Source organism: Vidua chalybeata, chromosome 4, assembly GCF_026979565.1.
Source record: "Vidua chalybeata isolate OUT-0048 chromosome 4, bVidCha1 merged haplotype, whole genome shotgun sequence".
Lineage (NCBI taxonomy): Eukaryota > Metazoa > Chordata > Aves > Passeriformes > Viduidae > Vidua > Vidua chalybeata.
Genome location: NC_071533.1, coordinates 19,219,151 through 19,236,652, shown reverse-complemented (window position 1 = coordinate 19,236,652; position 17,502 = coordinate 19,219,151). Strand labels below are relative to the sequence as shown.

The 17,502-nt window shown below is 42.1% G+C and overlaps 1 protein-coding gene across 5 annotated transcripts in view; it reads left to right on the top strand.

Annotated features, from left to right (window-relative positions):
* FAM13A (family with sequence similarity 13 member A) overlaps positions 1-17,502 on the top strand; it is a 132,244-nt gene that overhangs the window by 104,210 nt on the left and 10,532 nt on the right. For 4 of the 5 annotated variants that reach the window (XM_053939927.1, XM_053939928.1, XM_053939929.1 and 1 more), the window contains 9 exons: positions 2,083-2,296; positions 2,641-2,779; positions 3,884-3,965; positions 4,087-4,307; positions 5,504-5,587; positions 10,096-10,191; positions 11,741-11,824; positions 15,795-15,991; positions 16,666-16,767. In XM_053939927.1, the coding sequence (XP_053795902.1) occupies positions 2,083-2,296; positions 2,641-2,779; positions 3,884-3,965; positions 4,087-4,307; positions 5,504-5,587; positions 10,096-10,191; positions 11,741-11,824; positions 15,795-15,991; positions 16,666-16,767 (1,219 nt within the window). The remainder of the gene's footprint in view (positions 1-2,082; positions 2,297-2,640; positions 2,780-3,883; positions 3,966-4,086; positions 4,308-5,503; positions 5,588-10,095; positions 10,192-11,740; positions 11,825-15,794; positions 15,992-16,665; positions 16,768-17,502) is intronic. The other variant, XM_053939930.1, reaches the window with a different exon arrangement.

The window sequence follows — 17,502 nt, the reverse complement described above, 5'->3', positions numbered from 1 at the left end:
TTTGCTGTCTTTTGGGGTTTGATCAGAGGCTTTTGGAGCCATTGCAATTCCCTAAATGTCGCATGCTATCTGGTTTTAAATCCAGCTTCAATTAAGTCACATACATCATGCATGATTAATAATGGCTTTGTTAGCTGGTGTGGTAGGAGCTTAATTTAGTTACTGCTAAATATGCCTGATTTTTTTTCTAAGCTTATTCCATCTATGTAAATCCCATGGAGGTGTTATTTAACAATTTCCAAGAGGAAATTCAGTTTGCAGGTGAGAGGTATTCAAACAATTAGAAGTGAGAGATGTCTAGAAGAATTTCATGCATCCTTTAACTCTTGCTCCTGCTGGTCAAATCTATTAATCATTTTTTCCTTTTGTATTACCCTTTATTTTGCTACAAAAGATCTTGTGAGACCCTTCCTAAAACCATGAGAGATTCAGGGAAGTAGATGCAAAATATTTCAGGTATTAGAAATTGCCAAGGCTGAACAAAGCTTAGAAAAACTCTTTTTTCAGAAATTACTCAAAGGAAGTTCAGGCTATATAAGCTTTCCAAACCATGGCAAAACAGCCTACATACACTTGGGGCTTGCACACCCCATGGAAGTAGCCCCTGTGAGCCAGGCTTACATGTGCTTCTCTTACCACAGCACCTTTGAGGGGCTCTTATGCAAAAAGCTTGTGCAAAAACCTCCTGTCACCCCTTTCAGGGTAGCACATCAGTGTGTATGCAGCACCAGCCTCTAAGCAGAGGCATGCCATTTGTATCCATGTGCTAAGGAAGAAGGCAAAAGGAGGAGAGCATCATTTGAAGATGTGCATAAGGAAAACAGCACTGAGTCCATCACTGCTGCATTGACAATGATCTCACACTGCCCGAATTGTACAGAGGAGGAATGTTAAACAGCACAGAGGTGTTCTGGAGGAGAATCCTCATGAAATTTACTCTGAGCTCTGAAAATGTTAACCTTCTTCAGCAAAAGGAAATGCTGCTTTTTATTCATGAACTGATAAGTTCAAAAGCCCCCTCTCTTTGTGAATGAAGAATAGACACACTAGGCACAGGAAACAATTAGTCCGTAGCTCTGCGACTGGTCTGGGATCTTTCTATAAGGTTTTTGTTTTGTTACTTGACTCTAGAACTATTTGTTAGATTTAGAAGTTCAAAGCCTGGCTCTTAGCACCACAGGATTAGACAGTTTAAGTAGGAGCATGCAAATCAGCTTAGTAAACTATCTGAACAGAAAATGTTAGACTCCTTATGGCATCTGGAGGGAGTGATCACAAGATTGAGGCGATTGCTTTCCGTGGGCTCTATTATGCTAATCAGCAGTGCTAAATTGGGTTTCCCTTTCTCTCCCACTCCACCACCTCCCTGTACAACATTGTTTTTACTTCTGGCTGGTTAGGTTGTCCAGAGGGCTGAAGATTTCCTCACTTTTCTACCATACTGTAAGCAGCAGGATTGCAAGTGAAAGGGAAAAGGGGAAACTCAGACCATCTTACTATAATTGTTAATATGTGGGCTAAGCATCCTGTGGAACAGGTGGTAATGTGAGACACCTTTTGCTTGCAGGTTAGAAGAACCTATGCTTACTCCTAGGCTTGGAATTTCCAATAGCAGGCAACAGGGTCGCATTGGAGTGCTGGGGCCTATAGGAGAACCATTAATACACTATTCATTTACAACATTTGTATGTCCTGAAACTGAAAAAAAATTCCTTCTGGAATCCAACTGCCTCTTCTATATACCATGTGCCAGTAATGCTCTCTATCCAGCATAACTTTTTCCTCAAAGGTGCTAGCTGGTGATTGCCTCATTTGGTATCAGTCCATGGTAATTCCTGGTCAGCTTTTGGGTAGTTTTCTGTTGCATCTAAGAGATGACTTATATTTGTGTAGGTTACCTGCTGTGGCCAGGCTTTGTAATGCTTTGCACAAGGGGCAGGTGGGAGTAGTGACCAGAGAATGCCTGGTGACAAGAGTCACAGTCCAGGATGAGCAGGTCAAGGTTCATTAGAAAGTTACCTGGAGTCTGTCTTATGTATAAAACAAACCTGATAAAACCAGCCTTTGTCTTACTGTTCCCAGAGCCCATCCCTGCTCTCTCCTCATGGCAGCGAGACGGCTTAGACTCAGATGAGGCTCGCCTTTCCCCGCAGGCCGGGTGTTTGATTCGCCAACTTCTGGATGAGGACAGTGATCCCATGCTGTCCCCTCGCTTCTATGCCTATGGACAGAGCCAACAGTACCTGGATGATACAGAAGTGCCTCCTTCTCCTCCCAATTCTCATTCCTTCATGAGGTGGGTTGTGATTCGCACTGACTTTCGCACGCAGCTGCAAAGGGTTTGCACAATTGCATCAAGCAGCATGTCTTTGGATCAGCTGTGCTGTGTTGGGTTTCTGTCCCTACTCACAGGGAACTGATATTTTATAAAAAGTTCTTTGTAGTTAATTTCTGGGTTTGTGCATTAATATCTAGGGCTGTTAGAGCATCTTTTGCTATCTGTCATTGCAGAGTAGCAACATAGCATTCTCACTTTTGCGGGCCCTGTCTTTATTCACACAAAGTGAAATGGCCTGATCTGTATCAAGATGTATTGTGGCTGTTTGGATAAGCTCTTCCTGCAATCTCTGCTCTTGGCAGGAGACGGAGTTCGTCTTTAGGATCTTATGAAGATGACAGAGAAGACCTTACCCCTGCGCAACTCACCCGGAGGATTCAGGGGCTGAAGAAAAAGATCAGGAGATTTGAGGACAAATTTGAAGAGGAGAGGAAATACAGAGTGAGTCTCTAGGAGTTAAGCATTTATGTGGAGATGGATGAATTAGCAACAAAGGGAAGGGACACCAGGGAAGTGGATCAAGCATACAGAGGGAAACCGCGGAAATATGCCAAACATACAGAGGGGCTTGAAAGCTTTTATAATGAGGAAAGGAAAAAAAAAAAAGGCAGAAGACCTGCTGCCCCCCGCAGAAATCTGTGTGCAAACCGAGCAAATTACCTTTCCAGGTATTATGCAATATCCATGCAGCACAAGAGAGGAAGGCTAATGACTCATAAGATTTCGACCACTGCTTAAGACAGCGTGTAGGAATAGCTGTGTTCAACTTCTGTTGTTTGTTTATTTATTTAACTTCAGCAAATGGGAAGCACAGTTGCTGATCTCATTTGCATGATGGTAATCCCAGGACACCTGTGCATTGCAGAGGAGAGAGAGCAGCTGCCTTCACTCCTGAGCAAGGAACCACAGTCAAGTGCTGCTGAGCAGCAACAGTGTACTGGACTCTTAATTGTTCTGATACGCCCTTCTGATGCACAGAAAGCTTTGTAAGGAACTGTAAAGCTGTGCTTTGGCTATCTAAATGGCAAAGAATTGTACTGGAAAGATCTGGCCTGCAGTAGGAAAAGCTGAAAAAATACTCAGAGCTTGTTGTAGCCTAGAATTTGGGTCATTTGATATCTTTGGATGTAAGGCAGCCTTTGGTGTGGATACATGTGTCATAACACTTTTCCAACTGTTCATGCTAGGTTTCCTCTATTTTAGGGGTGCCCTCTTGTTCGGAAACAATAGACACAAGGAATCCAATGTGCATCCAGCCCTCTGAGTCACTCCTACAACTTAATCACTGGCATCAAACATTCTGTATTTTCTAAAAAGAAAACCATTTCATGATGCACCTAAGACAGAGTGTTGTGACAAGCAGGAGCAATTAAAGCAAGGTCTGAAATGGGCTGGTCAGAGATGTGCAGCTGCCAGTCAGAAGCCAGTGCCTGTGCTCTGTGCTGGGTCCAAATTCCATTGTACCCTTTTGTGCCACACACTTGTTTCAGTGAATCACTCCTGGTGGTTTAACACAGATTCACCATGGCTTTTCTTTCCTCCCAGCCTTCCCACAGTGACAAGGCAGCCAACCCTGAAGTGCTCAAATGGACAAATGATTTGGCCAAATTCCGAAAGCAACTTAAAGGTGAGCAGCACCACTGGTGCACCTTTGGGGAGTAGCTTCACTCTGCCTCATTTAGATTTGATGTGAGGCAGTGATCCTGACACTGTCACATTTTAAAAATTGCTCATCTTTGCCTGCTCAGAGTCAAAACTGAAGATTTCAGAGGAAGACCTTGGCCCTGTTGTGCGTCAACGCAGCAACACGCTCCCCAAGAGCTTTGGTTCTCAGCTGGAGAAGGAGGATGACAAGAAGCAAGACCTGTCAGATAAATCTGCCAAGCCTGCCGTGGAAGTGACCCTTGACTCCATCCAGAAGAAGCTTCAAGAGAAACGAGCAGAGACAAATCGACCTGAAGACATTAAGGTACAATGTAGCCAGGTCAGATTCAGGCCTTTAAGTGCAAATAGGTTACTTGTGACTGCACAGTCACTTGTGAAAATGTTGTAGTCTTCTACATTTTGTTAAAAAGTCTGCAGCCTTTAGACTTGGGTCACTTACTTTAGTTCCTTTCCCTCTGTCTTTAGTATCTTGTTTTTTTCCCCAGAGCTCAGTTTCTGTAGTATGTTATCTTGTTGTCTTTGTCTGACCCTTGCACATTCCTAGTAATGTTTCTGAATTATTGCAATTTTTTTCCTGCCCTGTGTTTGGCTATTTCTGTTGTTCTATCCAAAAGTTTTTGTCAAATTCTGAGTCTTCCAGTGCTTCTGGAGATTGTGTCATCTGTTTGCTTCTTGTTCACTCCAAAACTGAATATAATTCTCTCAGGGTGTGTTATTGCTAACCTTCAGAGTTTCACATTGAACTCTGTTAGCTGCTGTAATCTCTGAGGGTTATCAGCAGAGAGGTCTTCATGTCTGATGTGAGCTCCTGAGGTTTGGGCAGCCTTGTAAATGAAGTCCTTGAGTCTGCTGACATGTAAATTGTACACTGCTGTATAAGAGTGAGGCAGACAGCATTATCTTCGTTCACTGGATCTGCGGAAGAAAAACATACAACAGGTGTTTTGACTATTTTCTGACTGTAGCAAGAATCTGCAGCCTGGCTGCTTTCAGAGGGACTGTGATAGTATTTGGTGCTGTGATAGGGAGAAAAGGTTTGGTGTCAGGCAAATTCAGTGGGGGAATTTTGGCCACCTTGGTCAAAAGAGAGAAGTCTTCTCTGTCTCTAACTGTCTTCCCTTTTTTTTTTTTTTTTTTTTTGGCTTTGTCCCCTCTTGTCTGCTACAGCCTTTCACTCCATAGCAGAATTTGCAAAAGGACATTGTTTTTTTCAAAGCACACTTGAATCTGTAAATCCACTTTAGGTACATAAAATACCTTCATATGCAAAGTTTGTGTGTTTAATCTGCCTGCATTGAGCATAATATTCTACTCCCATTAACAGTCTCTTTGGCAATTTAGCTGGGAAAAGACAACTGGAAGGTAGAGATGAATCTTTAAAACGTAATGATCATATGATATGACTTAGGTTATGGCACAGATCAGTATTTCTTGAGTCCAGGAATCTGACTTTTTTTCTTTTCTTCCTCCCTTTCCCTCTCTCTGTGCCATTTTTCACAGGACATGACACGAGATCAGATAGCAGCTGAAAAAGTGGCTCTTCAGAAAGCTTTGCTGTATTATGAAGGCATTCATGGCAGACCGGTATGTACTGCAGCATTTTTTTTTAATTTCTTTTTTTTTTTTTTCTCAAAGTACATCTTTCTAGGTCTTTGTCTGCGGTAAATGATGCCCCTAATGCCCCTTTGATGTCAGGTCACTAGAACTTTTTGCTCTCCGAACCACACGTGCACCCTCTAATCCACCTTCCTGATCCTTCACTTCCACAGCTGCTGAGGAGTCTGTTCCAGGCAGGGTGATGTCCTCGCACAGCACTGGGCTAGACAGACACCTGCAGGACAGAGCCTACAGGCTGAGTGGACATTATTTTGGAATTGTGCTCATCAGGTTCCACAGACATCCAATTTGAAGCCCAGTGGACAGTCTGCATGAGAATAGTTGTGTGTGGTGCCCATCTGCCAGGAAGTTTGCAGTTTTCCAGTATCAATGGTATAAAAGCAAACTTATTTATGAATACAGATAATTAAGTTTTGTCTCCTGTTGATCCCTGCTGTGGCAGAAACACAGTGGCTTCCAGGCCATGAAGTTGGCTTTTTATGAGTTCTTCCTTCTCTTTCACTGATGCCATTATAATCTTTGTGACCAGCTGTATAGGTAAAGTAACTTAATTTCAGAGTGCTGCTAATCCCCTGAGCAGTGGCTTGGGACCAGTAAATTACTGCTTCTAAGGAGTACTTGATGCAGCTCACAAATCTGTCATTCTGTTGCTGCCTGAGATTCCTGATATTTTCCTTCTGAATTATATCTTCCTTTATCCATTGTTTTAAAAAGTCTCACTAATTTTTTTAAATGCCTTCATGGAGTGCTAATATTATACAGTCACAACTGTATTAGCAACTGAAAATGGCATAGTTACATGAGAGGACAGGCAGATTTGTTCTCTGTGAGACCAAGTCTTTTTTTGCTGCTTTTACAATTATATAAATCAAAAGTTGGCATCTTACTGAAGTGAACTCACTTCAATCTGTTCAAAAAGATAACAAGCCCAGGGCCTATCTTGTCAGCATACTTTTATTTCCACCTACCTTTTCCAATCTTCATTTATACAACTACTTTTAAATTTGTTTTGTTTTAAAGTAAGCTGTCTATACCTAGTAACATTGAACTGTATGGCAAGGAAAACTGATCAGCTTTTGCTGTTCTCAGCTCCTGGCAGTGCAGCAGTGGAAAAGTACTGAGAGCTTGAGGAGAATGCGGATAGTTCAGCCAAGGTTTTTTTTTTTTTTTCTTAAAGATATTTAACTAAACAAGAAAAACAATGGAGCTCAGATTTATTGTGCAGCTGGGTCTTTCTGCACCAGTGATAGATGAACCTGCAAAGGTGGAACTGAACTGTTTTAGTTAAGCCAAAAGTCTGTCTCTGCAGAAATTCTTGAGCTGCTCTAACAATGCAAGCAATGGTCTGTTCTCAGCTGCTGCTATTTTGCCACGTCGAGTGTGCCCCAGAGTTGTGTCAAAGGCTCCATTATTCTAACAGTCTCTTTGCATTTTGATGTTCTCCCAAAATATACTTTACTGGTCTTACTTATGTTTGCCTAATGAGACAGTGTGCCCATGTACTAAATATTTACTTTCAGAATATGCTTTCTGTAAAGTTTGCTGGTGTAAATGAGCTGCAGGACAGGCTCAGACTCCATACACTTAACTTCCAACACCTATATTAATTATCTGTGTTGCTCCTCCACACTGATACTCAGACATTGAAGGATGTTGTTTAACTTCCATTCTTCAACATACCTAAGGACTTTGTACCCATTCCAAGGCTTATGTTTATTTTTCTGTGCAGAACAGTGCTGTTAATCAGCTTTAAAATGTTGTTAATTGAAGGTTTGATTCTCAGCCCCAACATAAGCCTCATCATAGTCTTGGGGTTTTTTTAAGTAACAGACTGTCTGAGCCAACAGTAGTGTTGTACCTCCTGTTCCACAAACTGCTAATCTTGTAAAGCTAGGAATAATATTATATATATATTTAGGTTACCCGGTTTCTCTAGTTGTGTTCCAGATGGGTTACATGAAATGTCCAAAGTTGGAGGCAACTTGCTAGCCAGTGCAATTGAGTGCAGGCACAACAGCACAAAACTCAACACAAAGAGGACTGAGTGAATTATTTCATGCTGTTCACATCCCTCTAATCCATGAGAGCTGCTTACTCAATGAACAGGCAGCTTGAGGCTGTCAGGAATTGGAGCCCTGCTGTTCTTTGGGGGTGTAGGACATTCAGCCCCCAGAGCTCAAGACTGCTCATCTATATCCCCCTTATCAGGCCAAGGGATATTTACACTGAACCAGGAAAAGAATAAAGATCTTTCTCCTTTTCCTCCCTGTTCATTTGCCCCCAGCATAGGGGGTTAGGGTTAGGGTTAGGGTTAGGGAAGAGAGATAGTCCGGGACCTGAGATATTAAAAGAAGAAATATTTAGGTAAGAAGAGATGATGAAGTAGCTTTTTAGCTAGACTTTTCTTGTTAGCCATAGACTAAACCAAAATCTCCTGCAATAAAGACTGCATTTTAAGAGAATGCAGTGGTGACCCAGGGAGACCTGTTTCAGCTTCGAACAGCACAAGAATAACAAAAAACAAAGAGAGCTGAAGAGAGAATAGTGATACCCTCTGTCTTCAAGAAAAAGATGAGTCCTGTTTTTAGACCCCTCGGCCCCAGGGGAAAATAGGGGGGACTGTAGTCCCAGAATAAGAAACTGAACTGTTATATCTTTAAGTCCGTGGCAAAGCATCCTTAAAAGAGCCCTATAAGCAATCTGTCCATGCACGGTAGTGAGAGCACTGTGACATAGAAAAAAGAGTGTCACACTAACAGATTTTTCTTCCGGGCGGTTGCCATGTGTGACAAAGAAACACAGGGGGGCAGCTGTGTTTCCTAGGGGGCCTGTGGTGCAAGAGAAACTTCTCTCTCCCTTGATAGTTTAAACATAGATTACCTAAAAAGTAGTAATTTAATCAAGAATCCCGAGTAATATTTCATGACTAAGTGTGTTTAGAATTAAAAAGAAAAGGAGTAGTTTTAAAAAGTCTTCATCCTAGATTTAGTTTATGTGTTTTCTATATTAATAGTAGTTTAATAAAGTTTTTTTCCTCTGTTATTAAGCTTGTACCTGCTCTACTCTGTCCCTGATAACATCTCACAGCATTTATTTAGAGAAAGTACATTTTCATGAAAGTGCTAACATTGCGCCAGTATCAAACCATAACAATAGGGAACGTAGGCTTGGTTATCAGGAGGAAGATGGATGCTACCTCCAGATTCTTAGAGTTCATTCCTGCCATCCCACTCCTGGCAATACTTACAGCCTTTCTGCCCCTCACAAGCTAAAATCGTCTCTTTCTCTGGAGGGAGATGTAAAAGCTTTAGAAAGATTATGCCAGGGAAAGTCAACTGCAGACAAAATAAAAGGCAGTTTAAAATTGCCTCACTGTCTCAAGCTGTATTCCCTTTTCTCCTGTTTCTGTTGCACAAAGAGACACTGCACAAAGCCCCCTAGGGGTTACTCTGTTGATGCTGATTTTTAAATCGCAGTTGTTCAGGTGCTCTAGTGATTAGCAGCAAGTAGAAAGGCATGAGTTAAAGCTTCCTCATAAGAGCTTTATAATCTAAAGTTAGACAAAAGATCTAGTGGAAGAACACTTATAGGATGTGGGTCAGACAGTGCTGAATGATGATCAGGTATTGCTGAGGATTTTGTTTGTTTTCTAATGTGCTGTAAGAAAACACTGAAGAAATAAAACCCACCTTGAACCTGAAAGAAAACCAGAAATTAACACACTCAGGTTGTAATGCTCTCAAAACTGGGGAGGGAGCACAACAAGCAGTAAGGAGGAGTGGAGTTAAGGACAGAGCCATATAAGGAACACCTGAGGTGGACATCACAGCACTATTCTCTCTTCTCTGTGCCACACAGCCGTTGCACCTTCATCACTTCCAAGCAGTGAATCCTTCCCAGCAAAGTGGCTGTGAGGAGGGATGGAGGGCAAGGTTAGGAGGCTAAAAAGAGGAAAAACTGCTGGCTGTACAGGAAATTAGGAGGAATAACAAAGCCAGAAAGTCAGCTGTTGTGAAATCTGTAGTTTACCGTACTCAAGGGAAGTCTCCTCACATTGCAACAGCCAGTCAGTGCAGCTGCTTTCTCTTTTCATGGGTCATGAACCCGGCTATTGTGGGCCGGCCACAAGAACAAGGATGGAAAGCTCATCTTGTGCTTACCGTGGCAGACGTGACTGCAAGCATAGAGTGCTGCCTCGGCAGGTCATTTTGTGCTGTGGACATCTGACCCCTAATTGGTCATTTAAACTAGCTGTCTCTTACAGCCCCTTTACAAGACAGCCCACACAGCTTCAGCTGGCACCAGGCACAAGCGATGCAGTGATGGACAGCAGTTTCAGGGTTAATGCTGCTCTCCTGTCATCCCCATATAAGTTTCTTCAAGCTCCGCAGACTGAGGGTGATCACAGCCACATGAATTCTAGAGTGGAGCATTTGTTGCAGGATTCATGGATGTCTCCTCTTTTTCCTTTTCAGGTTACCAAAAATGAGCGGCAGGTGATGAAGCCATTGTATGACAGGTATCGCTTGGTCAAACAGATCCTCTCCAGAGCCAACACCATCCCTATTATTGTGAGTAGAGCACTCTTTTGTGGGGTATTTCTTTGGTTTCAAACTGAGGAAGCAGGAATCACCACACTTCGTGTACAACACAATCACTAAGGCTAAGTCCCAACCTCCCTTATCACTCAAAGATCAAGAAAATGAGTGAATCAATGACACACTTGATACTGAAGTTGGGCAAAGCTGGTCAAGGGACTTTAGTGCCCATCTGTGAGCCATGGGGCACATCTCACCTTGTATTGTTTCTTCTCTTTCCATTGGGCTGCTGCTGTTATTTCATCCATCCTCTGTTTGGCTACAGCCTCACTTCTTTTTGCATACCAACCCACGCTGAGCTGTAGGTCTTCCATGCTGCTTGTTCCACAGGGTTGTGTACAGGGTTCCTGTACACAGAACACAGACTTGAGTAGATCCCACAGGAGATGCCAGTTGTGTCCTTGGCTGAAAGAAAGAACCCTCAGTCTTCTAACACTTCATGTGTATTAAAGAGATCCTCTTAAGTGGTGGATATTCCCTCTTTCAAGGTGGTGCTTTGCCACCAGCAAGGAACCCTCTAGGGAGAAAATCCACTGTCTTTAATTTTGGACAATATGTGTAGTCCAGTTTTTTAAAATTAATTAATCAAAAAAACCCACACAGAATACTTCAAGCCTGTCTATGGAAAGAGAGTTCTTTTATCAAAGTTTTGTTTACTCTGTCATGTATGAACATTTTTTGCTTTTCTTGAGCAGTGCTCATGTCCTGCCCACTTTCTGTAGACAGCCATTGAAGTGAATGGGCTGGCACAGCATTACCCAATGCAGTGTCACAGAGGAGTGGGGCTTCTTTCTGCAAATGCTGGGAGGTGTTCCTGGTCCTGCATTTAAAATGAAATAAAAGGCTGTTCCTCATGGAATATGCAAAATAGTCCCCAAAATGTGTGCTGTGAAGACAGTGCTGCCAGTCGAGGAGGAAGCTGAGTAGGTGTGCATGGGCAGTTTAATGCAAAGCTGTCAAAGAGAGCCCAGGTCCTGTTAAGACACAAAACTGAAAATCCACAGAGGCTAGCAGAGCAGAGATGAGACTGATTTTTTTCCCAGTCTTCTGAGTGAGAACAGTGACAGTGAGAACAGAGAGACAGGATACATTTGAAAATCCATCTCTACATCGGTGGGTACTTCACTGGGAAATCAGGCTCCTGGAAAGCAAATCTGGAGAGCCTGGCTGAGTTTACACTGTAGCTCTGGAGAGCCAGCCAAATGCTCTGTGTGTGTATGGGCCTCGGGCTGGAGATTATTTTCTTGCAGCCTTTGCCTTGTAGTCACTACCCAGCTAATAATCATCCAAGTTTCTTTTTAAAAACAGATTGACAGTGGTGTCCTTTGCTAAGCAGCATCCTGAGAGAAAACAGCCCAAGATTTAGGGGGTTTTCTAGGCCTATTTTTCTTTCTTGAGAAAGATATTTCTCCTGGTGGTCCAGTGATGAGCTGAGAGTAAGTGTGTGGGTGAGAATGAGGAGAGCAGGTGGTGGAGGAGAAAGGGGTTCACAATGTAACATACTTGTTAACACCTGTCACAGGGTTCCCCCTCCAGCAAGCGGAGAAGCCCTTTGCTGCAGCCAATTATCGAGGGCGAAACTGCTTCCTTCTTCAAGGAGATAAAGGTGAAGACCTCCAGCTGCTAACTAATTGCTCAGTTTGCATCAACTTTCCCCTTATACCAATGAAACAGAATGGTTGATTGATTTTTTTTTATCAGTGTTGATTTTTTTTTTTGCAGTGTCCTCCTGAAAAATCAGTAGCTGCTTTAAGCCTCGCCAATTCTGATCAAATTCTTCCCTTGTTGTAGATAAGACTACAGTGTTTCCTTGGCTCTGCATTCTTTCCTGTCCTTCTCCTTTCCCCGCCATCTGCGCATAATATATTTTATTTTGCTTTAAAAAAAAAAAATTAAAAATCACAGTTAGCCCTGTACCTTGCTTTTTAATCTTGCTTTCCTCCTTCTTTTAAAAGACACTAACTTGTTTTGTAGTAGTTTCTCTCACTCCCAGGCTCTGTGGCTTGCTCACAGCACCGTGGCAGGAATGAGCTCTCACAAAACTAACCCTTGCCAGGGCACTTATGAGATCCTTACCTGCTCCCCTCCACTTATTTTATCCAGGCTCTTTTTCAAGGCACACCTTGTGCAGGGTGTTCTTAAATTAATGAGGATGAAGTAAGAACAACTTGGTTCTGCTGGTTGATACTTGGTCAGATTTGGATGGCAGGATTTTTTGTGTTTCTTCTTGTGCTGCTGTGGAATAATAACTCGGGGTGGGGAAGATTGCTATGATACTGGGCCTTGCCCTGAGGAATAAAATCCAACAGCAGACCAGGACACGCAGCGTGGAGCTGGGCCCTGGCTTGCTTTCTGTGCCTTTGCAGTGTAACAAGGGAGAGAAGTGCTTCAGCACATCTGGGTCATATTCCTGTTACCCAGCCAGAGCTTGGTTAAATGTAAGTACTGCAGACTTAGAGATCTTAGGTGATTGAGTCCAGTGGATTGTATATTAATGGACTATTCAAGGCACATATTCTTTAATACCAGATTGCAGATTGAAGATGTTAAGCTGCTGTTTGGAAGCTGGTTAATGATCACTGAGCTTCTTAGTATTTTCCAGATAACTGCTGGATCACATCTGCAGTACTGGTCTGGTGGAGAGTGGTTTTGTTTGCTTCTGTTTTTTACTTTTAGTGTGTCATTTTTTCTCCACTTCTGCTTGCACCCAGTGTGAGAACTTAGAGCTGTCAATTATGGTGATCCTTGATGGCCACCACAGGCTGGTGCTGTGCCGGGGCAGCACCAAACCAGTTCAGCAGTGTCCTGCAGGGAATACAAACCTGGCGAGTTTCTGGCAGAAGATCAGGATGACAGCCTTAAGCCTGTTAACATGATGTGCCTATTTACACTTAAATGGGGCTCTATGAAGCTGCATCTGGCAGCTTTATACTGAACTACTCTCAGAATTAAAGACAGGAAGTTAGCAAAAGGCCCCAGAACTTAGCTCCTGCATAGGTCCACTATGGGCAGGGAAATATTTGACAGGCCACTGACAATGTCAGTATTTGTGTGTTTCTGGGTGAGTTTTTCTAGAAGCATTTGGGAGACTTGACTAAAAACTTGAAAGGTGTTTTGAGGTGACCTTACCAAACATTTTGGTACAATATCTTGAATTTTGTGTTGGAAAAATCATTAGGATTCTTGCTTTTTGGGAGTGCCCATGATAGGATACTCTGGGGATTTGACATTTGTAACTCTGGAATGCCTCATAATTGCATAACAATCCAAGCAGGTGCATGCCAAATGAATCTTGTGTATGATCATTCTGGTTCAAGGTGTAAATGTTGCTGCATGTTTTAAGTGAGGTTCCTATGTGAGACTTGAAAGGGAAGGCCTTAGACGGCCTTTCTGTTGGAGTTCTGGCTAAGAATCCTTCTAATTTGCTCCTTTGTATTTAAGAGCAAAATTATTTCAGAGGTCTTGTGACAGCCAGATGCAGTGTGTTGGCTCTGAGGTCCAAATGAAATTTCTACACTTTCTTTTCCTCCCATGGCAGGAGGCTGGCTCCTGAGCTGCTTGCTGGCTTGGGCAGCATGCTGGTGTCTACAGCAAGGCAAGACAGGCTCATGGGTATCAGCGAGGAAAACACCTTGCATCAGTCCTCAGGAGCAACTTTGTCACACTGCTTATGGAAATTGTCCCTTTGCTTTCTTTCCAGGGGCTCTCCCAGAAAAGGGCATGGGAGCTCCTCCTTTGTTGCCAGAGAGATTCCTCTAAAGCAAAGTGTGCTGCTTTTACTGCTTAGACTGACTTAGCAAATCCTCCTCCATGGCACAGCAGGATCTGTGTTCTCCTGCTGCAGCCCTTCCCAGTCTGGGCAGGGTGGCATGCCTAGGGACAGGGAAATGGCAGTGAAAGATCGCCTCCCCTCCCCAGTTCAGTCTGGAGTTGTTGGTAGGGTTTAAGAACAGTATATGACTGCTGGTTTGTGCTTTCTGTTTAAACTGTACAGCTGAATGTCTCGAGAAATGGGTCTTGTCTAATCATGTGCTAAATATTGCTTCAACTTCCATAAATTCCATGCAGATTTTCCTAAGATGCATTCAAACTTCTTTTGTTTACATCTTATATATATATCTTTTAATATAAATAATATATTAATATAATATTATATATAAATATATCTTAAATATATCTTCTGTTATATTGCTACTCAAAACTTCTTCCCAGATAATGTTTTCTTCACCCTCCATCCTCAATCTTGGTTGTAATTTTCAGCCTGTGGCTTTGTGATGTATCATTGTGGCCTAGAGCTTTAAATTAAAAAGAAAACTCTGGGCAAACTGTAATTTAATTTAAATGTGTGCATTTATAAATCACTGAGGGTTTAATGGGACTAAGCCAGGCCTTGGTGTTACCTTCTCCCTTTTTGCTTGAAATACAGGACCAGTCTCTTAGGAATAGTTGAACTATTCACAAGGAATTACATGAAAAAACAAATTTTAAAAATGTCTACTTCTGATCCTGGTGCTACAATATGTTTTTGTCTTGAAGACTTCAGTGATATTAGCCCCCAAAAGCTTTTAAAGATATTCATGTGCTTAGATCCTTCCTGGCTAGAGTTACATGGCTGTAAAATAAATACATTTACACACACATACATACATATTTACTGTCCATGCTGGCATTTGCTGCTTTCTCTAAGTAGCTTCATTCCTTATATTAAGGTTGAAAACTACCTTCTAGAAATGTCTCCATACATAAGAGACTGGGCCTTGTTCCCTGATAATTAAAATTATTTCTGGACAGTGTCTCAGGACAAGCCCTACTTTTGAGAACACAGTGAACTGGTGAATACCAAGTGCAGCAGGGACTTCCAAATCTCATGCCTATAAATTTTGTAAAAAAATTGGAACATAACTAGTTCATCAGTGTGCATTGAGGAAATGGGAAATTGCACTGTGCCAAGTTTCTAGTCCAATTTTTAGCTTATTCCAGCAAAATGGTCAGAGCTAATGTTTGAACATGTTAGCAGCAGCAGTCCTTTTACACTCAGTCATGTCCCACATTTGGGTAATTGTAAAATTCATCTGAGCTCACTGGTATTACTGTATGAGCATTTGAGGTCTTGAATTCAGCCATTAGAGAGAGCTGTTGAGCTGCTTCTTTTGAGAGAAAATTCCACATTTTAACCTGGCAGTCTCTATGCTGGGAAATGCTTGCAGGGAAATGCAGAGGATGGCTGGTGTGCTTTGGACAATATGTGTAACAACTGTAAATGAGTTCATTTACATCAGAATACATAAACTAAAAAAAGAAACAGGTTGCTCTGAACCCCAAGTATTTTTTTCTCTCAGTTGTGTCACTCTGGGTTTCCCTAACCAATATGAGTTTGTGGTGGCAATTTCTCTGTCATGCATTGGTTCTAGGGTGTCTTACTGATGGTCTTCTGGTGTCCTGTGTATTGCTTGGCAATTGAAGTGTTTGCTCTGCTTTTCCACTTGTTCCCGAGTGCGTGTGGTGAGAGGGCAGCCTGTTCCTGAGAAGGGAAGCAATAACTGTCTTGTTGTGGGGGTGCTCTGTCCCTGTGTTAGGAAGAAGAGGAGGGGTCTGAGGAGGACAGCAATGTGAAGCCGGATCTCACAATTACCATAAGAACAGATTTCAGTGTGCGCAGCTTCTTGGATCAACTAGAAGATGATGCTGATGGCTTTGTTTCCCCGGTGGATGATAAGATGCCATCCAGGAGCAGTCAGGATAAGGGGCTTTCAAATCTCCATGAAGCATCCATGTATGTTGAATTCACAGGCAACTGCAAAAAGTTATTTCTTGCTAAGATAGTGTTCTGTCAGAAAAGTGTCTAGGGTTTTTTTTCTATTTACGATCTGAGCCATAAGTTTTCATGTTTCATTTTTAAATGCAATAGACCCTCATAGAAAGGTTTTGGAAAGAAAAAACCTTGTCCTCATACTGATTCTTAGCTTACACACCTTTGGATTCCATCTCTAAATAGTAACTCCACCAGAGGCAAGCCTTTATCATGAAAACCCTGTACTCCAGAAGGTTTTTCATGTTTTGGAAAGGTCAAGTGGAACTAGCTTTTCTAGTTTCAAGTCAGGTGCAAACGTATGTGGGTGGTAGCCCTAAGTTGTGACCATTGAATTTGATTCTATAAAAGTCACCAAACCCAGGCCCATCTGCAGGAGATAAGTTTCACAGAAGTTAGTGGTAAATTGTGAAGTGCACACTTGACCTCCTTAGAAGCTGCAGCTTAAGACTATGATCATTTTGCTGAACTAAATTCAGAGAACTTTTTGTTTTAAGTAATGTGAGGCTGCCAGAACTGCTTGCAGGAGCAGCTCCGTTGTTTGGCATACGTACAACTAAACATCTGTAGGTCTACTGTATGTTTCCTGTTTTTACTGCGTACATATGGATAATCTCATTTATCTTTAAACCCAACAGCCCTGAACTGTTAGAGCAGCTCCAAGAAGTCAGGGAAGAGAAAAAGCGAATCAGAAAAAAATTGAGAGACTTTGAAGATAACTTTTTCCGACAAAATGGAAGGTAACAATTTTTCAGCTGCCTCTCTGTTTTTCAGCTACTTTTAATCTGTTTTGCATCTACAAAGATTTCCAAATTTGGAAAGTTACCTGAATTCAATATTACGTATTTCTTCGTCACAATCATTGTCATTGCTTTACCCACATTCAGAATGGTGGAAGAGTTATTCAATGTTAAAATAACTTGGTTTTCCCCCTAGTGATTTCTGTGCTATTCTTGCTTATCTGTGAGCTATTCAGACACTAGTTTTATCAAGTATTTCTGCTTTAGTGTAACTGGTTTTATTGTTTTAAGAAAATGTCCCTCATTATCAAGCTGATAGAATGTTTTCATATATCTATATTCTTAAATTACCTTGTCTGTTTCTTGCCCCCAGCCATCATCCGTAGGGGCTTTTGTAAAATCACTGGACACTTAAATTTTTTCTGTAAGCCAAGAGCAAGCTGATCAAATACCGTCTTTCATTTTGCGAGTGTGCCTGTTTGTATAAGTGCTGTGATGCCAAAACAGGGGAGGCTGTATTTTATTTTGCCAGGCTCACAGGCAAACACTCAGCTCCTGAAGTGTTTTCCAGCTGTTTTGTAGAGCTGGTGATTTCAGAGAAGCAGGGCATGTTTTGAGTAGGATTTTGCATCTGGAACTGTGGGGTTGTGCTCAGTCTCAGCACACAAGCATCCCACACTTCATTGGAGCAGCTTGTTTGCCCCTTTTTTTGTTTGTTTGTTTTTTCTCTCAGAG